The sequence below is a fragment of the Eumetopias jubatus genome, unplaced genomic scaffold (assembly GCF_037043125.1).
Source record: "Eumetopias jubatus isolate StellerSeaLion01/CBP00866 unplaced genomic scaffold, mEumJub1_p1.0 scaffold_5, whole genome shotgun sequence".
Lineage (NCBI taxonomy): Eukaryota > Metazoa > Chordata > Mammalia > Carnivora > Otariidae > Eumetopias > Eumetopias jubatus.
Window position 1 is genome coordinate 62,340,922 of NW_028274811.1, and position 26,744 is coordinate 62,367,665.

General features: G+C 38.5%; 1 protein-coding gene across 2 annotated transcripts in view; it reads left to right on the forward strand.

Moving 5' to 3' along the window:
* ATP6AP1 (ATPase H+ transporting accessory protein 1) overlaps positions 1-21,744 on the forward strand; it is a 40,571-nt gene extending 18,827 nt beyond the window's left edge. For both annotated transcript variants that reach the window (XM_088023382.1, XM_028114437.2), the window contains 6 exons: positions 3,031-3,074; positions 3,329-3,390; positions 4,926-5,161; positions 12,477-12,527; positions 15,108-15,348; positions 18,917-21,744. In XM_088023382.1, coding sequence (XP_087879508.1) covers positions 3,349-3,390; positions 4,926-5,161; positions 12,477-12,527; positions 15,108-15,348; positions 18,917-19,219 — 873 coding nt within the window. In that variant the 5' untranslated portion in view covers positions 3,031-3,074; positions 3,329-3,348 and the 3' untranslated portion in view covers positions 19,220-21,744. The remainder of the gene's footprint in view (positions 1-3,030; positions 3,075-3,328; positions 3,391-4,925; positions 5,162-12,476; positions 12,528-15,107; positions 15,349-18,916) is intronic.
* Positions 21,745-26,744: the final 5,000 nt, after the last annotated feature.

Consider the following 26,744-nt stretch of genomic DNA (forward strand, 5'->3'; position numbering starts at 1 on the left):
GTTTCCTCTCACTTTGCTTGAGCACATCCTCCTCTAGCGTCCGTGAAAGGGTGTGAGAGAGACATTTTCCGAATCCTTGTATGATTCTTGTGTTTGTTTGTTTTTTTCTAATTTCTGGAAACTAATAGGACATTTTCTTTATCCAGGTTCTAAAATGTTACAAGTACCTCATCTCACAAATATGACTCAAAATGGATAACAGAGCTAAATGTAAAAGCTAAAACTTTAAAACTTCTAGATAAAACACAGGAGAAAATTTTGTGACGTTATGTTAAGAAAATGGTTTAGACCCAGAAACATAGACAATAGAAGAAGAAAAACAAATACATTAGACTTTATGAAAATTAAAATGTTTCCATTTTGAAAGTCACCATTAAGAAAATGAAAAAGCAAGACAATGGAAGAAAATGTTTTCAATGCATGTATCTGACACAGGACTTGTATCCATACAGAGAACTCTTTCAACTCAATAAGAAGAGACAGTTAATTAAAAATGTGATAAAAGATTTAAACACAGAGTTCACATAAGAAAATATATGAATGGTCAATAGGCGAAAAGATGCTCATTCTCGTTAGTCATCAGGGAAATGGAAAAGAAAACTACAATATGATAGCAACCCATACCTATGAGAATGGATAAAATTGAACAGATTTACAGTACAAATATTACAAGAATGTGGAGCCACAGAAAAGCTCATATAGTGAAACTGGCAGTTTTGTTAAAAGTTAAACTTTTACTATATGACTCAGCCATTCTTCTGGGTATCTATTCAAGAGAATCCAAAAAATATTCCATAAAAGCCCTGTACACAAATATATTTATATCTTTATTTGTAGTAGCCCCAAACTCAAAACACCATACATGTCCATCAGTGGATGCCTAGAGAGACAAAATGTGGTATATCCGTACAATGAAATACTTCTCAGTAATGAAAAGGAATGAGATATTAATATATATAACAACATCAGAGAATTCCAATCATTATGTATAGACTGAAAGAAGCCAAGCACTGAAGAATATATATGATTCTATTTATAATTCTAGAAAATGCAAACTAATCTAAAGTGACAGAAAGCCATTATTTAGTTTTCCTGAGGCTGAAAGTGGAGGGAACATCTCTTTACTGCAAGAGTGCATGGGGAAACTTCTGTGGTTTGTAAATATTCTGTATCTTTATTATGGTGGTGTGTCATGGATATATGCGTATGCCAAAACTCATCAGGTTATACACATTGAGTCAGTGTAGTTTATTGTACTTAAATTATATCTCAGTAAAGTTGATAAAGTGAGAATAAGTTTGTATGCATGCATGAATTTATTAACAGCAATGAGTAGATATCATGGTCACCAACTTGTCATCTTCACAAATTCTCATTAGATAATAGAGATTGTATTACCAAGAGAATGGTGCATTCATTGTGTAATTGGTTCCATATAATTCATTTTAAAGCACTTTATGTTACAAATTTAGTAACTCTTGAACTAAAGTTATGTTTTGCATATGGACCATGGTATGTAATATATATATATATATATATATATATATATATTTCTCTAATTGTAAATATATTGAGTTTATATAACAATTATACATATAGGTCTTGGATAGCAATCGCTTAAATACAGAGTTTGATCTGCATTCTTATATACTACAAGGTACAAGTTCTGAAAAATTTTAAATAGGCAGTAAACAAAATTTTTATGACATTTATGACATAATCAGAGATTTAAGCACTGGCATGATAGTTTTAAAGAAATTATTAATATTTTCTAGATATAATTGGGCAGTTATTTTAAAAAGTCCTTATCTTTTAGAAATACATACTTAAATCATATTAATTTCTGGTATTTCCTTCAAAATAATACCAGAGAGGGGAAATGGGTGAGCTCATAGTTGAAACAAGATTGCTTATACCTTGATAATTACTAAAGCTGGATGGTGGGTACAAGTACATGGGGGTGGGGAGAGGGCTTATGTTTTTCTGTTTATATTTGTATGTGTTTACAATATTCCATGATAAAAAGATGCGTAGATCTTCTAAGTTAGCAGTTTCACTTCTAGGAATTTATCTTAAGGAACTTCTTGGGGGTATGAACAAACACTCCACAATAAGGTTCAATGTAGTATAGTCTGTTAATTGAAAACAACCTAAATACATAATAGGAATTTGGTTGAATAAATTGGTACATTTGTGTGATGTAATACCAACATGGAATTCAAAATTATGTTAGAAAATCATGTTGAGCACCGGGTGATGGATGGAATTGTTGAATCACTATATTGTACATCTGAAACTAATATAACACAGTATGTTAACTAATGGGAATTAAAAAGTTAAAAAAATTATGTCAGAAAAATATATAATTACATGAGAAAATATTTGTGATATTTTTTTAAGTTGAAAAAAATTTTGCAGGCTCCAAAACAGGCTGTTTACACATATCTGTTTTTGAATTTTATAAAAAGTAAATTTATGTGTGTTGTGTGTGTACATCTGTGTGTGTGTGTGTGTGTGTACAGTGAAACACTGGAAGGATATATAATTTATATCCCCATAATTTTCAGAAAAAGTTTTTTGGCAATAGAGTCTGTCTTGTTTTTTAATAAAAAAATGAATATTTTTGCTTTAATATGGTAACAGTACAATAACTATAAAACTTCACTGTAAAAGATTTTATGTTTCATTATTTATTTGCTTTATTATTTGGTTACTATTTATTTTGGTTAGACCTCAGTGTTTAGTACATTACTTGGCACATGGTAGGCCCTCAATAATAATATTCAATGGATAAGAATTAGGGTTTATATTTACAAATTAAAAAAAATTCTGACTTTTTCTTATTTTCTTTGAAGAACATATATTACTTTTTTAAATCAGAAATTCAGTATGAAAAAGTGGACAGTTTTGACACGTAAGTTTCTGTCTTCTCTTGAGATGTAATAAACTGAAATATCCTCCTTAAAACTTCCTATGAAATCTGATATATAGATATCTGTTCAGCATCTTTTTATTTTTGTTTTTTTCTAGTTTCATCTCTCGAACATCTTCAAATAGAGAAGTGGTTATAAACGGTAAGACCTGTATTTGCCTGTATGATTCCTTGAAGGGTTGAGAAGGGTGTTGTTTGTGGTGGGCCTCACTGAATACTGGTGATTGGAGCAGGAGTCTTACATGTAAAAATCTCTTAAACTGGTGTATTCCAAATTATGAGCCAGAAGAGGCTCAAGCCTGGCATATTTTACAGTGCTTAGCATTTTCGTATCTTTCAGGTACATTAATAAATCAGTGACATTTAGCCTTTGTACTCATATCATTTATTTGACAGATCAGCTGAGTAATGGAGATATGAATCCAATCCAGAATTTCACAACAATACCAATCACACAGGTATGGATATGTTAGGAAACTAGGTTGTATCTTTAAAAAAAAATTTTTTTAAACACATTTCAATCAGGTCTGTGAAAATATAAATAATACTTTTGTTAATAACTAACATTCTTGCTTAAGTTTTGGATGGGGAAATGTATTATAGTAGTCTTCTAGTAAATAAAAAACTAAAGTTTTACTTGTTCTTGTATATTTTCATTACAATACTCAGTTTTACTTTTGTTGCTTTCCAGACAGGATCACTATAGTAATAGTTTATCTTTGGTTCCTGGTAAGCTTGGATTGCTGCTGCCTCTTTAATTTCTCTTTTATCTGTACTAAGATTGGAGTAATCGGTATGGACTAGTTGATCTAGATAAGTGGATCTTCTGTCAGATATTTGTGACTTCTAGAGTCAAGTACTGAAGTGCATTGTCTCAGGCTGCCTCAGGATTCATAAGATGAAGAATGATGTTAGAAGACCCTGCTAGTTTTTGTATATTACATGATCTGGAGAGACTGTCTAAGGCAGTAGCCACTAGCCACATGGGGCTATTTAAATTTAAATTCAAATGAAATAATGTTAAGTAAAATTAAAAAATTAATCTGTTGCACTGGCCGCATTCCCAGTGCCATGATAGGTACAGAAAGCCAGTGACTGCTACACGGGACAGTGCAGGTATAGAACATACCCGATGTTGCAGAATGTTCTATTGGATATTAGTGGTCTGGAGAATTAGGCTTGATAGCTAGAAACTTCTTGTTATGTTTGTTTGCTTAACATATTAATTTCTTTATTTTAAAATCTTGCCTTATTTGGGTTCCTATTTTCTGAAGAGATAGATTACTGCCATTAGTTCATGGCATGGTGAATTTTTGTTTTTAATTCCTAGACTTTTTTTTTTTTTTTGAGTAGTTTTAGGTTTACAGAAAAAATTGAACAAAATAGAAGGTTCCCATATGCTCCCTCAATCCCTTCCGCCTTGAGTTTCCCCTTTGTTTAACATCTTGTGTTATTGTGGTATATTTCTTAAAGTTGATGAGCCAATATTGATACATTATTATTAAGTAAAGTCCATAGTTTACATTTGGATTCACTCTTTGTGTTGTACATTTTATGGGTTTTAACAAATGTATAATGATATCTACCTACCATTATGGTATTTTACAGAATAATACTTTCGTGGCCCTAAAAATCTGTGCTCCACCTATTCATCCCCACTCTCTCTCCCAGCCTGGAAACTTCTTGAGTCTATATTGCTAATATTATTATTTGCAAAGTCGGCTTTTTTTTTTTTTTAATAATTTAGCCCTTTCCAATTTGGGTGCTGTGTGGAACTAGGCTCATAGACCTTTCAGATATATCTATCAGTTTTGGCTTGTTAAATGATTAAGATGGGCCCACCTATCATCTCCTTTGTCCCACAGTAACATGGACTCTGGAGTGAGAGAGATGAAAGTTTCAACCGGTTGTAAATTAGTCCTTTTACTCCAAGAAACCTTTTGTGCCAGGGAAACAAACCTGTCTCTTAAATTTTGTTTATTTGGTTAACTAGACTCTCAGCTACACTCCGAGCAGACAAGGACATTTAGAAAAAGAACCTTGGAATGCATTCAGCCATCATAGCCCAATCAATGTCTCCATGGATGGAATTCCCTGCATTCTTTTCTGGGCCAAAGGAATAACAGTAAAATTTAAGAATCAGACCTGGCTGGACCTTACAGATGAAGCTTTTGGCCAGGCGGCAACAATGGACATTAGCAACTCAAATTGCAGTGAAGAAAGTGCCATGTAAGTTGATTGCTTTGCTGGAGGCCCTTAGGGTGATTGTAATCTGTTAACTGGATGGTCAAGTTTTCTGACGATTCAGAAAATGGTACAAGTAGGTTCATTTGTAGTGAACTTGAAACGCATCTCTTATGAAATGTTTAATGTCTAAAATAAAAGAAAAAAGTCAGAAATTAATTGAAAAAAAAATTCCCCCCAGCAATTCTCTTGTTACAATACCTTGAGGAAAATCAGAGTTGTAAACGTGAAGGTTTTCCAAATTCATTCTGAAAAATGAACAGGATTCCAGGCTTGGTATCAACTTCAAATGTGAGGTATCATACTACTTTTGTCCTAGCAGGAGGAAATCATGCATCATGGAGCAGAGTCATACATCTTCTAGTGGGTGAAAAAAGAGAAGGCTGACTCTAGCCAGGGCAGATTTCTGATTCGAGGGAGTGTTCTGAAGTTGTGGGACGTTGCCAGTTTGCATATGTGCAAGGGTACCTTTGAATGGCCATATTTCAGAGAATTCTTTAGGACATTTGTTCAAAATGATTTTAATAATTCCTTTTGATATGAGATAAGCAGATTAAACAAATATCCCTTTTGAAGAGGAAATCAATTTCCCGTACCTTTCTCTGCTTTCTAGTCATCCAAGCGAAAAGTTTTTGCTTGTATTTGTTTTGGTCGAGGAAGAGTAAGTCTGGCATATCCCACTTGCTTTCTGTAAATCTCCTTGCTTTCAACATTTGCTAGTGTAATGAAAGCTTTTGGAAGATTGTCTGCATTTGTCCTGGCCTGGTTTAGATGGACAGAATGCTTTGTATACTCTGTGTGTGTGCGTGTGTGTGTGTGTGTGTGTGTGTGTATGTGTGTGTGGGGGGGGTATTCATTTTATATATTTGGGCTGGAAATACTTTTTTACTCCTGAACTTTACTTTTCATTTAAAAATTATTGGTGATGGGTAAAAGTGGATTGTATTAATATTACAAGTTTTAGTGAGTATCTTGCTATTCAGAGTGATTATCTCTTATTAGGGAATTAAGGAATTGTAAGTATAAGCATCCAGAGTCCTCCCAGATTTGTTTATTCTGTGGCAGCACAGACTACCGAAGAGACTCCAGCACTGTTGAGAGCTTGGGCCTTTTTCCCTTGGGCTCTAATTAATTCCCTACAGGGCTCTTTATTTGTGGCCAGCTGCCTGGAGAGAGACTGATTGCCTGGGGATCATCTTGCCTATCTGTGGCTGACTGGCCCACCTTGATTCCATTTATTCTTACCCCTGGGTATTTGTGGGGAAGATCAGAGCACCACACTTTTTTGCTGGGCTTTAGAAATCTTAATGATCACTGGGAACCCAGAGACAGAAAGAATGAAAACTTGGCTTCTTGTCCCAGTTCTGCCAGTGCAGTGCGCGTTGTGACTTTACAAATAGGAGCCGCCATAGGATCATCATCTGTGAATGGAGATAATGATATCTATTAATTGTAACAGGCCTGAGGCACTTGCTTTGGGACAGGCACAGTGCGAGGACTTGACAGGCACAATATCTGCTATTCCTCAGGGTACTATTGAGTCACAGACTGTTACCATCCAAAATCAAGGCTCCTAGAGGTTAAGAAACTTGATAAGATCACACAGCTTATTTGGTAATAGAGCTGGGGCCTAAAATGTGTTTAACAATGATATTTTACCTTCTCTTTCTTGGCCCTGCCTCATAGCACTGTGAAAATCAAACGGTGAAATGTATGGACGAGAACTTTGAGAACTCTTCAAGTGCTACTCGAAGTAGTAGTATTATCTTCCTAACATACTAATGATAACCAGAGTAAAATAGTGTCTATGCCTGGTTACCTGGTGAGAGACCTAGGGAAGCTTTGGTTTTCACAATGCACAAAGGAATGATTGGGTGGGACCTGGTTTTCTTCTTGGTCACCACCTACATATTCTACTCGGATGAGTCCTGAGTGAGCAGCATCTACCTCCTGGAGTCCTGTTCAGGCGAGTGTGTGGGCATCTTGGACAGCCCACCCATGGGGATGAATGGAAGGCTTCCCAGTACATGAGACATGCAGGGACCAGATACTGAGACCATCCCTCATTCCTGTGAATCATGGACATTAGTGAGATGCCTTTGCTATGCTGGCAAGGAAATCTTAGGTTCTCAAGAACCAGAGAGGGAGTTGCTGAAAGAATAAATCCAAGTAAAGACATAACCATGTAAGGTCAAAAGCACAGATTTAAAAAAGGTGACCTTGTTTTAATGCTTGGAAACAAAATGTTCAGGGAAAGGCAAGTTGTTGGCAGACAGATTTGCTACGGAAATCTTTTTAAATAGTGAATATAGAGCATAATCTGAGCATCTGGGGGTATTTTGAACTTAGGCAATTATAGTCTGAAGAATACAGTCTGTTTTTTTTTTTTTTAATAAGATTTATTTATTTATTTATTTGACAGAGAGAGAAACAGTGAGAGAGGGAACACAAGCAGAGGGAGTGTGAGAGGGAGAAGCAGGCTTCCCGCAGAGCGGGGAGCCCAATGCGGGGCTTGATCCCAGGACCCTGGGATCATGACCTGAGCCGAAGGCAGACGCTTAACAACTGAGCCACCCAGGCGTCCCTCAGAGTCTGTTTTAAACATGGGAGGTTAGGGTGCTTGGAAGAGTAAAAGCAGTTCTTTTTTGAGTGACTTGCTAGATTGTATTTCTCCTTCATGTTCCCAGGTTATGGTGCAATGCCTGGCTCTTGGAAGAGTCTCACTGAATCGTTGTTGAATTTGCTTTGTTGAAATCAGGCATGTTCTTTACTCTGCAGCAGAGCATGTTAACAGCTCTCACTGAAACCAGGACTGCTGGAGAAAGCTCTTGGGAGTGTCAGAAGCTTAGAGGCCATTGAGCTGCTCCATCGGGAAAAAGGGACAGCAGTTAGGTGGACTCAGTATGGCCTTGCTTTGAGGTTTAGTTCAACAGCTACAGAGTCATTTTATGGATAGCTAAGCTATTCTGATTCCTTGGAAGAAGTGGAGAAATTTCTGTTAAAATAAGTGACCAGTCGAACTTGTAAAATACTATTCAAGAAATAAATTTTATTTCTTTAAAGTATTTTAAGTACTTTGTAACAGGCTATCAGAGTAGTCTTAGAGAAAGGCCCTTTTGGAGACCTGCTTTACTGAATAAATTAGCTTATAAAGTGTTCATAAATGAATGCTTCTAAGGTGTCTAAGCTTATAATGTTAGAAAAAAAAGATAATTCTCCTAGTAACTTTATCTGGTTTATTTTGTAAATACCCTTCCCCTTTCCCCATAAATAGTATGACGATAAATTTCAGCTCAATCGCTGACATTTCTGTTTCTTGATAAATAGGACTAAATAAATGAGATTACATTTGTGTGATGTTTTTTTCAAGCTTGTAATTGGACGTTTTATGGCTATCCACTTTTGCTTTTTTGGTTTTATAATGTATGTTGAGTTGTTATAATTTCTAGACATTATAATGTCACATAGCTGCATCATCCTTTCTGTATTTAAATTTTTCACATTTTCTCATTTCAGTTATTTAGCTTTTTCTCGTTCTTATTTTTCAGCCTTATTGAAATGTAAATAAAATACACTAAACTGCACATATTTAAAGTACAGTTTGATCAGTTTTGACATATTTGTGTACCCACAAAACCATTACTACAATCAAAACAGCAAACATTTTCATCACCCTCCAAAGTTTCCTTGTGCCCCTTTGTAATCTTTCCCTCCTGCCACTCCCAGCCCTCCAGGTAACCACTGACCTGCTCTCTATAGTTATAGGTGAGTTTGCATTTTCCAGAATTATCTATAAATATAATCATATAGGGGCACCTGGGTGGCTCAGTTGGTTAAATGTCTAACTCTTGGTTTCGGCTCAGGTCATGATCTTGCAGTTGGGGAACTAAGCCCTGCTTGTGCTCAGTGCGGAGTCTGCTTCAGATTCTTTCTCCTTCTCCCGCTGCCCCTCCCTGCTCATACACACTCTCTCTAAAACGTATAAATAAAATCTTGAATAAATAAGTAAATAAATATAGTCATATGGTGTATACTCTTTTTTAGTCTGGCTTCTTTCACTTAGCTTGATGATTTTGATATTCTACATTGTTACATGTTTCAAAGTGATGTTTCTTTTTAACTGCTGAGTGGTAAGTACTCCATTATATGGATATACCACAACTTATTTATCCATCCACCTCTTGATGGAAATTTGTTTTGCCCCAGTTTTTAAATAGCTTTCCAAGGAAAGTTGCTTTAAACATTCATGTACAAGGCTTCGTAGGAGTGTATATTTTCATTTTTCTTAAATACCTAGGAGTAGAATGGCTAGATCATATGGTATGTGCATGTTTAACTTTTTAAGAAACCGCCAAATTGTTTTTTAAAGTCATTGTACCATTTACCTTTCCACCAGCATTGTATGAGGAGGTTCCAGTTGCTTTACATCCTTACTGACACTTGGTATGGTCACTGACTGTAAAGAAAATATTTTTGTTTCTGCATAGTTAGCAATTTCTGAACAAATTTGACTGGGACTTGGGTTAAAAGATAAGCCTTGGATTTAGTAAGAGATTCACCACCTTAGACCAATGTGTTTACCTGTCAAGAAGTAATGAAAATCCAAATCAAAACCTCAATGAGATATCATCTCACACCAGTCAGAATGTCTAAAATTAGCAAGTCAGGAAATGACAGATGTTGGCGGGGATGCGGAGAAAGGGGAACCCTCCTACACTGTTGGTGGGAATGCAAGCTGGTGCAGCCACTCTGGAAAACAGTATGGAGGTTCCTCAAAAAGTTGAAAATAGAGCTACCCTACGACCCAGCAATTGCACTACTGGGGATTTACCCCAGAGATACAAATGTAGGGATCCAAAGGGGTACATGCACCCCGATGTTTATAGTAGCAATGTCCACAATAGCCAAACTGTGGAAAGAGCCAAGATGTCCATCTACAGATTAATGGATAAAGAAGATGTGGTATATATATACAATGGAATATTATGCAGCCATCAAAAGGAATGAAATATTGCCATTTGCAATGATGCCAGTGGAACTGGAGGGTATTATGCTGAGCGAAATAAGTCAATCAGAGAAAGACATGTATCATATGCCCTCCCTGATACGAGGAATTCTTAATCTCAGGGAACAAACTGAAGGTTGCTGGAGTGGTGGGGGGTGGGAGGGATGGGGCATCTGGGTGATAGACATTGGGGAGGGTATGTGCTATGGTGAGCGCTGTGAATTGTGTAAGACTGTTGAATCACAGACCTGTACCTCTGAAACAAATAATACATTATATGTTAAAAAAAAAAGAAAAAAGAAGAAGATAGCAGGAGGGGAAGAATGAAGGGGGGGAATAGGAGGGGGAGACGAACCATGAGAGACTATGGACTCTGAGAAACAAACTGAGGGTTCTAGAGGGGAGGGGGTGGGGGGATGGGTTAGCCTGGTGATGAGTATTAAGGAGGGCACGTTCTGCATGGAGCACTGGGTGTTATACGCAAACAATGTATCATGGAACACTACATCAAACCTAATGATGTAATATATGGTGATTAACATAACATAATAAAAAAAAGATGTATATGCATGATATATATGTTTTCTGAAACAATATACAAGGCAATGTAAACTTGAAAATAAATCTGAAAAACATAGCCTATAATTTGAAAAAAAAAAAAAAGAAGTAATGAACCTCAGGACCATGGAAGTACTCCAGCACTTGGAAACCCACAGAGGCTGCTTGTCTTCCTCTTAGAGACCATTATTTACATTCACCTTTATGGTGACCTATTTATTCCCATCTAGAGGCTGATAAAACTCATCAGCTTACGTTGTGAGGTAGGTACCTGGTACTCTTCTCTTTTCACGTGCCAAGGAAAATTTTTGACACTAAGGAAGCAAATGTTTCCCTTTCTCAGGGTTAAGGGGGATCTCTGTCTCTCTTTTACATAAACTAAAAGATTCCCAGATTCACAATTTTGGTGTTCCTCATCTGTATTACAAATCCCAGTATGTACAGGATGACATCTGGCTCTCATCCTGTTGCCCAGGCAGAAGAATTGGGTTAAAAGGGGAACCAATGTGGTTATTGCTATGAATTACTAATACTCTGTCTCACATCCAGGAAATCTCACGTTAACTTTCAGAAAAATGTGAGTAACTATGATATTAAGAGCTTAAGAGTAGGTTCTTTTTTGAGAGCAAAAGTGCAGGGGAAGGACAGAGGTAGAGGGAGAATCCCAAGCAGGCTCCGTTCCCGTTGTGGAGGCTGACGCAAGGCTTGATCTCACAATCCTGAGATCACCACCTGAGAGGAAACCAAGAGTTGGGTGCTCAACCAACTCAGCCACCCAGGTGCCCAAAGAGTAGATTCTTAAAAAAAGTTTTAATTATTTCGATTACTGTACCATGATGCTTTTATCTTATTGTGGTTTTATTTTACTGATAACTAAAGATGCTGAGCATTTTTTTCATGTATTTATTAACTATATGTATATCTTCCTTTGTGGACTGCTCTTTTCACCATTTTTAAGTTAAGTTGTCTTCTTATTATTGAGTTGTTAGTGTTATTTATTGTATTCTGGATACTAGTTCTTTGTGTATATGTATTGTGAATATTTTCTCTTGTTCTGTGGCTTGCCTTTCTTGTTTTCTTAACACTGTCTTTTTTTTTTAAGATTTTATTTGTTTATTTGACAGAGAGGCAGTGAGAGAGGGAACACAAGCAGGGGGAGTGGGAAAGGGAGAAGAAGGCTTCCTGCAGAGCAGGGAGCCCGATGCGGGCCTCAATCCCAGGACCTTGGGATCATGACCTGAGCAGAAGGCAGACACTTAACGACTGAGCCACCCAGGTGCCCCTTAACACTGTCTTTTGAAGAGTAAAAATTTTTAATAAACTCCAGTATATAAATTTTTTCTTTATATTTTATACTTCTAATCTTTTTAGTTTATTTTTAATTAACATATAATGTATTATTGGTTTCAGAAGTAGAGGTCAGTGATTTATCAGTCCTTATATAACACCCAGTGCTCATTACATCATGTGCCCTCCTTAATGTCCGTCACCCAGTTACCCCATCACTCCACCTCTGTCCCCTCCAGCAACCCTGAGTTTGTTTCCTATGATTAAGAATCTCTTATGGTTCTATATTTTTTCAAGAAACCATTGGCTAGTCCAAGATTGCAAAATTGCTATATGTTTATTCTATAAGTTTTATTGTTTTAGTTTTTCCATTTTGAGGTAATTTTTTAGTATAGCGTGAAGTAAAAGTTATTTCTATTTTGATGGGCTGTGTTGTTTCTGTTTTCTTAGTTTGTCTCTGAAGTTTGTTGATGCTGAAATTCCCAAAGGTCTTGATATAAGGTAGGTATGGATATTACTTTGGAGTGTTATAGGTTCAGCACTTCATATTGGCTCCATATAATTTACTCACTCAACATGTAGTATCAAGGGCCCGCTATGTGCCAAGCACTGTGACGTGTGAAATGCCACATATAACTAACTATGCAAAGTCAGCAATATTATGGTGGGATCCTATAGTGATGATTTCTTTAGTTTCTACCAAAGCATCTGTATAGATTTTCCTTCTTCAGTTAGGACTTAGAAATTACATGAACCTGAAAATGTGATACTCTTTTCCTGTGAGCAAAAAATATATGTAAGCTCCAAAGCTGAAGCTCTGGTTTGAAGTTATTTTCTATATCGTGCCTTACAATAAATCACACTTATCATTTTATAATCACAAAAAACCTCTCTGTTAGCTGAATTTCCCAGCAGATAACCCAGGCCTACATTTTGCTGTGTTAATGTGTGGAAGAATGCATCTGCCAACAGTGGTTTATTCAAGTAGTTAGGAACTGCTCCAGGAGTGAGGACAATGTCAAAGCATTATATTTTTTTTCTTATGAAAATAAAATGTTTCTGTTCCTATAGGACCAACGTTTTAGTGGAGATAAACAGCTATGTCTTTAACATTACTTGAAAAAACCAGTAGCATGTGCTAGGACAGTCTTTCCTAAGCTGTGTTCTATGGAACACTTCTGCTATGTAAAAATATTTATAAGATTCCTCAGGAAAGGGGTTCTGTGGTCAGATGTGTTTGAGAAAGACTGCACACCATGTCCTCCTCTTGGAGATTCACAGTATAAATTTGTATATTAAATTTACTGTGAAGACATGCTTTTAAGGAAGATTGCAACACTTGGTGACTGATTAACCTCTTTTCCTATATTTACTTTAGAAAGCTCTTTCCTCAGAATATTTGCCTACATATCATGGAACCACTAGTGTTTCACTGGTTATAATTTAGAAAATACATGTCATCATCTTTTAGATAAACTTTATAAGGAAAATAGAATCCCACAAGGTGAGCAAGCATACAAACACAAATATACATATCTGTTTGATATAAGTGAGTAGTTTTTATTCAAATAGCACTTTTTTTCCCCAAAAGGAAAATAACTTTATGATTATTATTTTTTTCTTTTGGACGAAGGAATGCAGCAGACGCTGTCAGTACCCCATCTATATCACTTTGGGCTTTTTCCATTTGAGAGCACTATACCAGCTCAACTTTGAACTGCCAGCCTTTCTTTGCCTAAAAGCTTCCTTTAGCCAAAGGGTCCACTGCCTCCCATCCCTACCCCAGCAACTCTCAACCAATGACTGAAAGAAGTGTATAAATAGCCCAGCTCTCTCACCCTGAGCCTCAGGTCAAATAACAAGCATGTGAACTACCCTCATTCCCAGTGTACCCCATGAGCATCAAACTGCACTTGTCCACAGTGGAAACGTGCTTAATAATGTGTCCTTTTGGGGTGTCTTCCATTCCTCTGTCATTTTTCTTTTCTTTTCTCCATTTGACATATTTTGAATTCCCAAATAAATTTGGGACTACCAGGGCACCTGGGTGGCTCAGTCGTTAAGCGTCTGCCTTTGGCTCAGGTCATGATCCCAGGGTCCTGGGATCAAGCCCCGCATTGGGCTCCCTGCTCCATGGGAAGCCTGCTTCTCCCTCTCCCACTCCCCCTGCTTGTGTTCCTTCTCTTGCTGTGTCTCTCTCTGTCAAATAAATAAATAAAATCTTTAAAAAAAATTTGGGACTACCTCCCCAAATACTTCCTCTCTTCACATCATTGTCTCAGGGTCTGCTTCTCTAAGAGTCCAATACATGACCAGAAAGCAAAAAGAATCAGAAAATGTTTATTTATAAAAAGAACTTGAAAATCATTCATAATTTAATCACCATTTGTAATCATTATTAACATTTGATCTCTGTCCTTCCAGAATTTTTTTTCTACACAGTCACATGTTTGTTTTTTAATGAAAAAATGATCATGGCATATTATAACTTTTTTATTGCTGGAGAATATTCCATTCTAAAATGGCTAAGAGTAAAGACTGTAGTCTCAAATTGGATTTGGAGCCCAGCTCCAATACTTAATCTCCGAGTAAACTTGCACAAGCCATTTATTTCACTGTGTCTCGATTCCTCGCCTGTGAAATGAGGATAATAGTATCTTTCTCATGTTAAATAAAATACACATAAAGAACATAGAAGGGTGCTTGACACAGTAAAAGCTCTCTTTGGGTTATTTTTGACCATTATTTACTTAGCTAATTCAATATTAGCTTAGAATTTAGTTTTTTTCAACTTTTTTTTGCTGTAATAAAACCAAGTTTTGATTTAAAAAATGAAATTAAAACAAACTTTTTGTGTTTTTCTTTTTGAAGGAATTTGTACTGTCCACTTTTGGGGTCTGCCCTGTCTTTTGCTTTCGTTCAAACCTATCAGGAGACTGCTTCAGCACTAGAAGGAAACTCTCTCAGAGCCAGTTCTGCTACCTGACAAAAGAGGGTGCAATTGCACTGCTCATAGATGATTTCCTGCATCAGCAAATATCCAAGTGCTTTAGGAGTAATACTGTTTGTAATCATTTTCAGGTTCATCCTTACCAGTTACAACAAGTTGTACCTCCAGAGCTGGTTTAGTCTACAGCGAGTCGAGATTATTTTCAATAATTCAATCCAAGCAACTTTTAATGCAACTGGCATCTATGCTCCGTCAAGTTATTCCTACCACTGCCACCGTGTCAGCAGCCTGCCGCGGTATGATGCCCTCTTGTTGCCCAGCTACGCGGATGACATGGCAAACCTGTGGGAGGTCACTTTTGTTGATTTCCAGGTAATGAACTAAAACATATGCTCAGTGCGCCTGTATATTTGGTGCCAAAGAAACTCAGTGTTTGAAAACACCGGAAATATAGATGTTTTGAGAAAAGAGAGGAATGGATACCTTTAAAATAATATTGGTATTTTTTTCTTTATCTTCTAAGTCATGAAGTGGAATAGGATAGAATATTTCCTCTCCCTGTGCACTACCCACACCCTACGCACTGCCCCCCGCCCCCCACCTTGCTTTTACAGTCACATTTCTGCAGTCACTAATAATTATCAATGAGGAATGCCAGCAATCTAAGCTGGAGTGAAGCTGTGGCATGAAGCCCAGTGACTGACACTTCCTGGAGTGAGAGGCCCTTCTGGGGAGAGGAACTGTTAGGTAATTATTTTATTTCCTTCAGGGAGTGGAGCAGTGATCCTATCAGGACAGATAAGAAGTACATCTGTAGCATGAGTGACACCTTTGGCAGTTAGCACAGGAATGGAACTGTCAGCTAAGGAGTCAAAAATACCCCAGAGATCCTCTTGAAAGTATTTGGGGAAAGGCATGGGGGCATTAGATGTTTCTTTTCACCACCAGAATCTCAGGCAGAAAGACATCTGTCAACTTCCTCTGTCCTGTTTACCTATGAAGAAAGCTTCACTCGCTCTTCCAACTCACTGAAATAGGCCCGGTTTTGCATGTCCCTCTTATGGGCACTTTCCAATCTTTTCCAAATGTAAATGGATTTACTTATTCTTCCCCCCAGTTTGGAGAGGTGTGCAGTTTGGGGTAGGGAAGGAGCTTGCATTTTGGAGTTTGAAAGAAAGACTTGGTTTCAAATTGCTTGTCAGCTACCTGGGCAAACTACTTCACCCTCTTGATTTCTGGCCTTTCTTTTATGAATGTAAAGAAGTCATGGCCTTATTATGTGGCAACAGCGAGGACTGTGTCAGGCATGGATTAACAGTACTACTTATGAGTCCCCTGCCCTGTGTGTCAGCACTGTTGTGGTTATTTTACATACTTTGTCTTCAAAACTTATAATGTTGCAAGATTGCTGTTGTTATCCCTGTCTTAAAAATGCGATGACTGAAGGTCTGATGATTACATAATTTTTCAAAGTGATATAACTTGTAAATGGTAGAAGCAGAATTTGAATTCTGCACTGACTTCAGAGGCACTTTATAATATATATAATGTATATGTATTTATCAATATTTAAAAAGTACATATTATATATATTTCTCTCACTTGCACTTTAAAAAGAGAAGTAGGCCCAAAGTAATAACGAAAACAAAGAATAATTCACACATAATCTTGCTTGATGAGAACAGAGGAATTGACCGACTTATACCTCTTCCTTGTTTCAGAAATGATTTAGGGTGACTTAGAGAAACACTGTGAGAAAACTGACTTTGAAAAATGCACAAACCACACCCATTAGGATGGTTATTATAAGAGAACAAGCAAACCCAAAACAGAAAATAACAAATGTTGGCAAGGATGTAGAGAAATTAGAACCCTTGTACATTGGTTGTGGGAATTTAAAATGGTGTAGCCTCTGGAAAATGGTATGGTGGTAGGTCCTCAAAAAATTAAATGTAGAATTACCATGTGATTCTGGAAATTGGAATTGGAAGCAGGGACTTGAACAGATGCTTGTATACCCATGTTCATAGCAGCATTATTGACAATAACCACAAGATGAAAACAACCCAAATGTTCATCAATGGATGAATGAAAAAGGCTAGTGTATACATGTGATGGAATATTACTCAGTCTTGAAAAGGGAGGAAATTCAGATTTGGCAATGGCATGAATGAACTTTGATACTATGCTAAGTTAAAGGAACAAAAGGGCAAATATTTGTATGAATTCACTTACATGAAGTATCTACAGCAGTCCTCCTGTCCCCCAGAAGAGGGACAGGAGGAATTAGTGTTTAATGGAGTTACAGTTTGCAAGATGAAAAGTTCTGGAGATGGATGATGGTGATGGTTGCACAATAATGTGAATGTACTTAATGCCACTGAACTGTACACCTAAAAATGGTTAAGATTGTAAATTTTATGTTATGTATATTTTATGATAAAAAATATAAAACAAAAAAATGGGCAAAGACATGTGGCTTAAGAAAAACAAAGGAAGAACAGATCAATTAGAGCCACTAGCGAGGTTGGTACACAAAACCACAAGACCATCTGTCTGATCTGGCTGGAAGTGGCACAGTGATTTGGCCCTGAAGCTTTGGAGCATCCAGTATAAGAAAGAATCGCTCAGTTACACGTTCTTGGGGTTCATAAGACTATTGGAAGTGTGCTTGCAGGGAGCACATCCATCACTCGTATGGTGCAGCATGTGCTAACATCTGTGACAACAGCCTTACAGTGAACACAGCAGTGGATGTCATGGTGGGCCTTGTTAAAACACCACTGATGTAAGCAGATGGTGGAATGCAAGCTCAGTCCACGCAAGAGGTGGTGGTGATAGTGATTCAGGTATGTATACAAAAGGCTGCATTCCACATAGGTGGCTTTGCCCATCTGATTTAAGAATAAAGTATAGCGTGATGCCCCAAGCATGGCAAACTGAGATGCCCTTGGTGGGCCATCTGGATACCAGTAAAGTGTAGCAGCATCACAAAGAGTACGTTTATTCAACTCCAGTTAATTTAATTTTTGCTTCTTAGGAAGCAAAAAGCATTCTTAGGAATGCAGCCTCAGTGTTGCTGGATCTTCAATTTTTCAATGGAAGCTAGAAGTCTGGATTTTAATAGGAAATTCTCAGGATGTTCAGAACTCTGGGCCTAACAAAACTCACCTGTGGGCTAGATACAGTGTGTTTATAACCAGTAGTCCAGAAAATGGATGGAAAGATGTCCTTCAGGCATTCTCCACAGACACTGTTCTCAACCAAGTCTTAAGAATTAAATAACAGTCAATGTGAGGACATTGCCTTTGGCTGGAGTTGTGGCATTGAATGAGGCCATCTTTTGTCATTTTATCAAGAGCTTGACTCTTCAGGCACTAGTTTGAAGAGAAGACCACTTTGCCTCTTCATAGAGGAGTGGGCCAAGGATCCCAGAAGCCAGGCTAAGAGTCTCCTTTTGGAGCTGTTTTGGATTCAGTCTAGTGCACAGACAATTGGGTGGGCAAGGCCTCTAAACTCTATGGCTACAGGCATTTTAGCATGAAAAAATGACAAAGCACCCACTTAAGTCATAAAAATGAGTTCTCACTTAAAGCACTAATGGATAATTCAGTTTTCTGATGTACCCCTTTGAAACTAACTAGGTGACCAAGGTGATGTTGTGTAGGATTCTGTTCTAAAAGCCAACTAAGTGTGGGAGCTGCCTTCTACAAATGATTGCTCTTATTTAGAGTAGTTACTCTGGGTCAGTCTTGATTTAAAATTGTTTCATTGTCCCCATAAACACATTTACATTTGTTAGATCATGTGTTCAAATTAGTCAGTAAGTACGGCCCCAGTATCTTAAATTTGGTTAACTAGGAGTCCAGAACCCTCAGTCCAGCTAGAGGTAGATCTTAGGAGAGAAAGAGTATGTCACTTCAGCTTTTTGTCCTGACAGATCCAAGGCTTCACCATCAAGAGGAGGCAGTTTGCCAAGCCCCGAGACTGTGCCTCCTCCTTCACACCAGCCATTCTGATTGGCCTGGCCATGTCCCTGATCCTGCTGCTGGTGTTGGCCTATGCTCTGCACATGCTCATCTACCTGCGGTATCTGGAGCGGCACTATGATTTCATCACCTCTCCGGCCCACTTCCCCCAGTTGAAAGCTCAAGATGCAGCAGAAGAGAAGGAGCTGCTGAGGAGCCAGGGAGTCGAGTGCTATGAACTGAGAAGCCAACAGATCTGCAAAATTTATGTGTAATAGCGCAGGCCCCTCTTCCTCACGAAGTCCGCAGTGGGCTCTGAAAGGAGTTATTTCTGTCTGTCCTCTTTGACTTCTGATATAAAGTGTTCACCTCAAGGCTTAAAAAAAATACATGCAAAAAATACATTTTGGAGCATCCACTGGCCTACTTAGAGAGATTTGAGGCAATGAAAAAGTCCCAGGAACCCCACAGAGGTAAATATGATTGTTGCCCTAAAACTACTTGGAAAGCAAAGGGATATTTCAAGTTAGGAAGACAGAAAAAACCATTGATGCCATTAAGAGAGGGGAAAACATATTTGGTCCTCCTTGCTTGTGCCAGTTCAGATGTGATAATATAGAAACAATAATTCCAAGGTTATCTGGAAGTTCAGAATTTAAAATATTTTGTCAGTTTGCATTTTTAGAAATTATATCCCAGTTTTGTTTTAAAAAGTAGTCTTCTCTTTCCCGGAGCTATTTAGGGAAGACACTTGTCAATATGATAGAACAATTTATTCAAGGGCTTTCTTGTCATTTACTTTGCTGTTCAGAGGCACCCCAGTTCAGTTTGTGAAAGAGGGTAACAGTCTTATAGTTTCTTACCTTTTCCATCTGGTTGTGGTGCCAAGGCTTGTTTCATTTGTCTGATTAGACATCCATTAACTCTCCTAGGTGCTACTTGAAATAAGCAACTGAGCTAAGAACAGTGTGCTTGCTATGCAAACACAGCTTCACGGCAAATCTCCTAAACCCCCTTCCAGTGAGATTGTGTCCCTTAAACTCTTCTTTAATAGAAATTCTGCATCCACCACTGCTCTTCCTACATATGGATTTCTGCATAGTCTTTTCCAGTTCTTGACGGATACTGAAGATTGGCTTTCCCTGAATTTTCACCAGAGCGTCTCTAATATGCCTTGTGTGTTAAAGAGAGCTTATGTGTAAAAGTACATTGTATTTCCCTAACTAGGTTTCCACACATGAACTAGGGTTCCATACATGACTTGCACAAAACTTAGAAAGCAGATGGGAACAATGTGGGGTAGAGGATCATGCATAGAGAAATTGAATCTCTTGGGCAGCTGTGGTAATAAGTTTACAGTCTAGTACCAACTTTGATGCCAAGTGTGAATGACAATGATTTGGGTTTCTGATAAAACAGTCTTATGTTGGACATTTCTTTGGCTGCATTACTCTTGGCTGTGAGTATAGGTTTTGTTCCAGCCCTCTCAGAATTCTGTAACCTCTTAATACTCTATAGTGAATTTTTTTTTTTAATACCTGGCGTAGATTCTGTATTCTGTAACTAAGAATCTTGATTCATGTACCTATTTGTACCAAAGATGGTTATAGGGAACACACCCTGAAGAATTTGGGAATCTAGTGTTGATTTTTTGGCCCTGTTTAGCCTAAAACCAAGGAGGACTCTTAGCATTAGAGAGTGGGAAACAGATAGTTCACATCATTCCATAATGAAATTTTCATTGTGGTTGTTTTGAGTATCCATTGGTGGTATCAGTGGTGGTTGTGGTAGGCTATAGGTACTTGAAGGATAAGCATAACTTACGGTCCAACTGGGACACTTTTGAAAGAGAAAACGTCATTTACAATTCCAAGATAACACACATTAAGCAGAAGGATGCCAAACTGGGATATATAGTCATCCTAGATATGGTAAGACCATGCAGGTATGGTGATTGTCCTACAGGGTGAGACCCTGTAAGGTAAACTGGTTCTTTCTAACTGTGCTAGAGGGCTTACAGAAAGAAAATAATAGCTTAAGATTTAAAATTCACAGCTCAAGTCATGGTAAAAAATAAAACAAAAACAAAAACAAAAACCCAGGGAGTTTCTGTGACTGATCTATAGCTCTTATCAGGGAGCTGGCATAGTTGCAAATCAGACACATAGGTCTGATCCTGTAAGTTGGTAAAATACGTTGTAGCTGGAATTCACAGCCTTGCCAGATCTCTTAATGAATATGAGGGAACTGATTTTTACAAAAAAGAAGAAACTTGAAATAAGAATGGTAACTTGGGGATAATTAAACAACTTTATGGATATTGAACCCATAAACTCCACTAAGTTTTTCTTGCTAGCGGGAGCAGCCATGTGAGGTGAAGCTATTCTGACCTCACCAAAGATAGTTACCTTGCCAGGGGGTGCCGATTTTCCTCAATGTCTCTAGACAATTGGAATCACACTCTAGCATATCCCAGGGAACCAACTGCAAAGTCAAATATGGGAGAATAAAAATTGGAAGGTTTTGCTAATTTATGCAACAAAAGATGGAGGAATATGTGGGAGAATGGATTCTGGAGGTGCTAGCTCAGAGAGGGAAGTGTATAATTTTAGATTGGGCTGAATTTTTTTAATAGGTTCTCTTACTAGATTTTGGGTTAAATATTCTGGTTTGAATTTGCAACGACGTGGGTGGAACTGGAGGGTGTTATGCTGAGTGAAATAAGTCAATCAAAGAAACACATGTATCATATGACCTCACTGATACGAAGAATTCTTAATCTCAGGAAACAAACTGAGTATTGCTGGAGTGGTGGGGGGTGGGAGGGATGGGGCGTCTGGGTGATAGACATTGGGGAGGGTGTGTGCTATGGTGAGCGCTGTGAATTGTGCAAGACTGTTGAATCACAGATCTGTACCTCTGAAACAATAATGCAATATATGTTAAGAAAAAAAAAGAAGAAGATAGCAGGAGGGGAAGAATGAAGGGGAGTAAGTCGGAGGGGGAGACGAACCATGAGAGACTATGGACTCTGAAAAACAAACTGAGAGGGTTCTAGAGGGGAGGAGGGTGGGGGGATGGGTTAGCCTGGTGATGGGTATTAAAGAGGGCATGTTCTGCATGAAGCACTGTGTGTTATGCACAAACAATGAATCATGGAACACTACACCAAAAACTAATGATGTAATGTATGGTGATTAACATAACAATAAAAAAATAAAAAAAATATTCTGGTTTGAGCAGCTGACAGTATTTCTAACCATTTACTCAGTTGATTAAGATGTGGCCTCAAGAGTGACATGCCCTAAATGAAATAGACCAGAAATTCATTGGTATAATATAGAGGAAGAAAATAAATTTAACAACTTAGAGAATTGAGATATAGAAATGGATTTATTATGCATGTCCTGCCCTCCATCCCCAAAACTATTTTCCTCTGTGAAGGCCCCAGAGGACACTTATTGTCATAGCACTGAGCTGAAAAATACATTGGGAACATAGCATCAGCATTTTTGGAAAGTGCTCTAGTTGCTGTCCTCTGTAGGCTATCGATGAAGGCAGGAGATGCTATCCTTGATTCCTTAATCTCAGTGGGAATGCCGGGATCCTGGAGATAGCAGCATCACAATGTTAGGGGGCTGTAGGGCAGGAATGTTAATCAGATTAGATCATGTTTGTTAATGGTAAAGTAATCTATGACAGATGTATCAGGGCAGTCCACTAAAGAACTCGCATTCATTTGAATAATCGTAATCTTAATAAAATCTAGTCCTTGTATAAATAAAATCTAGACCTTGTTTGAACCATCATGGTGGATTCCCAGAGCTGAGTCTGTTGATAACAAGAGAGCTCTCGACTGAAGAGGAGACCTCCTAAAAAGGGGTCTTTGGTCTTCATATTTAATGTTGAGCATTATCATGAATGATTTTATGCTTATCCATTAGGTATCTTTCTTTTTTGTATCACTTCTGGTATGTTCTGATCTTCACGTAAAGACCTTAATGCTAATCCCATGCATACCTTTATTATTAACCCAACAGGTGTGTGATTATAGCCCTATAATTGTTAGTGCTTCAGGAGCATAGCCTAAGAGATGTCTGTCTTCCTGGGAGGTCTGGAACAATATGGCAATGAAAGTGATATTTGATATGAATAGAAGTTGACTGGGCAGGTAATATGGAGAAGGACAAATATGGCAGATGGAAACACATATGCAAAGACTGGACTTTACCATGCGAGAACTATGAATACATGTCTATGGGCAGTCACATATAATGTATTTAAAGGAGCAAAAGATTAAGCTGGAAATAATTGAGGGAACAGGTCATCGTACTCAACTAAAGACTTAGAATCTTGACTTGAGGTAATGGAGACATTCCTGAGGAGATTTTGGAGGATTTTAAGAAAGGGGATTGCATAGCAGATAAGTGTGAGTAGAATAGGGACAGATACTCCATTTAGGAGATTATTGGAATAGTTCAGATGAAAAATAATAGGATATAAACTTAGACAGTGGGGTGAGAGGAAAGAGCAAGAAGAGGTATTGAGGAGGTTGGTTCAATAAATTTTGGGAACCAACCGGCAAGTCACAAATGTCTGTTAGGTATCTTATTTGGGGTGCTAGGTGGATGGTGATACCAATTTCTGCAATCAGGGAGGAATAGGAGAGGGTAGGAGTTTGAGATGGGAGATGCCTTATAGGCAGATCCTATAATGGAGATCCAAGTAGACAGTTTGGTTTATGGATTTGGGGCAGAATAAAGAGATCTGGACTAGAAATTTGGAAATGTTACAGATCCTGTCAGTGTCCTGCCCATATTTCTTTGCCCTTACTGTATCCTGACCCATCTCTCCATTGCCAGTTACTGCCCTCTAAGGCTGCTCTCCTTGTGTTCATGGCAAACTGAAGACTTAATGCCTCCCAGGAGCAGCCTTCATGCAGCAACTCTCAGGAGTTGTGAATAAATACTCCAACTCATTAGTCCCTTGACTAGAATATTTCTAGAGTGTGTTGTGCATCATTTCCTGGAGCTCCCCAGCAGGACTTAGCTCTTTTGCCCTTTGTGGTATCTTGCTTGATAAAGTTCAGTTTATTAACTCCCTTCTGTTTCTTGTCTTCCTTGCTCCCCTAATGATGTTTCCTAATGATGTTGGCATTACCTACAAAATAAACTACTTGTGTTTAAATCCTAGTCTCAGGATCTGCTTCTCAGGAAATCAAAACTAAGACGAGCAGTAATGGGCATGGAGGCAAAGTTGACTAGTTGACTGCATTTGAAAAATAGCTTATTTTTACAGCTTTTACAAAAACATAGAATTATTAGAATATAATGCCCAGGAACCCTTCCAGAGCCCTGGAAGAGAGTTACATAAGTGAATATGTGTGTGTGTGTGTGTGTTTGTGTGTGCGTGTGTGTGTTTTTACAGAGCTTTGACCTTATACACAATGGTGGACACAGGTTAAATAGTTTCTGTGAGCTTGTCACCTTCATCTTTGGTGCTAAAACTTGAAGTTTAGCATAGCAGGCAATTGGGAAGGGAAAATGGATGTAAGGTAGTGGAGAGCAAGGACAAGCTAGAATCCAAGAAGAGCTGGGACTGTAAGAATGAACTGGGGCCTGTGTCGGTGTTCACTGCCCCAACTTTGTTACAGTAGTGCCCTTTGTTTAAAATGGCCCAGAGCCGAATGAATGGCTCAGGGATTGAAGGTGTTGAATCCAGGAGAAGGTGGAGCATCTGCCGGCCTGGGTGCTGCCCTCTGCCAACAAGGTGAGCTAGCAGATAAATGATAATTGATATGATATGATATGAAATGATAATTTGCTTGAGCTACAAATGTACCTTGACCCCACCATGTGAAGGTTAAAAAACGATACGGCTGCTGCTTCACTTCCACCTTCTAAATCTCATGCAAATAGGTCTCTCTAATATGGCTTATCTTAACCAGAAACATACAGGAAAATTAATTCTGGGAAACATAGTTCAGCTTAGCTGTATTTTCCTTCCAGGCAAAACGAACACAGCTACATTGCTCAAAGTCCTGTCCACAGGGAGGATTGCCCTTTACCACTGTCCATCAAGGCCAGCCCAGCATGGGGCTGTAGTGTGATAGCTGCCCAATTTCAGGTTGTGCTTTGCGTGTATTAAGTAGAACCATCTGTAAACCAAGCCTGAGTTTTTTCTTCCATAGGAACAGCTCACAAAGGACTGCCCATTAGGCCATAGGTATAGGTTGAAAGAGAGAAGGCAGTTAGTAGGAGTGGGAGGCATGGACATCTAAGCTACTTCCTCATGCAACTGACTTGTGCCTCCAAGACTTGCTTGAGCCTGCTTTCTATATAGAATTTTTATTTGAGCCTGGAGTGCTGCTACTGTGCATGCCTAACTTTGTGGGCTTGGTGAGTCAGACAGTACTTCATGATGGGCACCCTAGGTCACATGGTAACTTGGTAGCCCATGGTCAGATGTTCTATTTCTACTAAGGTCAAGTGGAAAGTCAAAAAACCAAAAGCTGTTTCTGAAAAGGAGAGTAATTATCTTCATAGGATGGCATGGCTCTGTTGCAAAATTCTAAGGGTCCTTATTGTGACTCACTAATAGGGCCCTGCCGCAGGCTCCATAAAACAACCGTATCCACCACTGACACTTTAAGCTGACTCTTTATGCACAACCTCACAACATTGCAGCTTTTGCAATATCCTTCCCCTAGAACTAAATATAATCCCTAAACTCTTGGTGTGTGAATGTTTGATATGGACCCTGTGGTAAGAATAATGCTTCTCACCCAGGGTTGTCCAAATCCTAACTCCTACACCTGTGGATATGTTAGCTTTCATAGCAAAAGAGGCTTTGCAGATGTGATTAAGTTAAGGGTTTTGGGATGGGGAGATTATCCTGTTTTACCCAGGTGGACTCAATGTAAACAGGAAAGTTCTTGTATTTTTTATAAAGATTATTTATTAGAGAGAGAGAGAGTGCAAGTGAGGAGAGAGCCAGAGGGAGAGGGAGAAGGAGAGAAGGACTCCCCACTGAGTGCAGAGCCCTACGTGGAGCTCAATCCCATGATCCTGAGATCATGACCTGAGCTAAAATCAAGAGTCAGACACTTAACTGACTGAGCCACCCAGGTGCCCCCATAAAAGTTCTTTCAAGAGAAAAAGGGAGAGAGGAGAGAGAGAGGAGGAGGAGATGGATGTGACAACAGAAGTAGAGGTTGGAGTAATACAAGGAAGGAGCCATGAACCAAGAAGGTAGGTGGCCTCTAGTAGTTGGAAAATTCAAGGAAACAAATTCTCCCCTAGAGTCTCCAGAAGAAATTCAACTCTGCTGAAACCTTGATTTTAGGACTGTTGACCTCCAGAACTATAAGATAACAAATTTGGGTTGTTCAAAGCCACTGAGTTAGTGGCAGCATGTCACAATGGCAATAGGAAACTCTGATGTGAAACTGGACCCAAGAGGAAATGAAGTGTCTGGGCAGAGTCCTCTCCCTCCCGGTGCATTCCTCCTCCCCTCCCCGGTCTCCATCATTCGCCACAAGACTGGCTCCCAGCAAACTTACAAAGGATGCAAGTAGGTCCTCATTGCAAGACTTTCCTTCTACCCCTTCGTCTGTGCCCTGTGACCTTATGTAAACCCCTGGCTACTTGAGGGCCCTACTAAGTGGACCCTCTGTCCCATCAGTTTTTTTCAGCAAGCTTCCTTTCTAATTCCTTTTTTTTTTTTTTGCTTAGGATTTGAACTCTAGTGGAAAAATGATAAGCTGTTAATGAAGCAATGACTTACATTTTCAGATATATT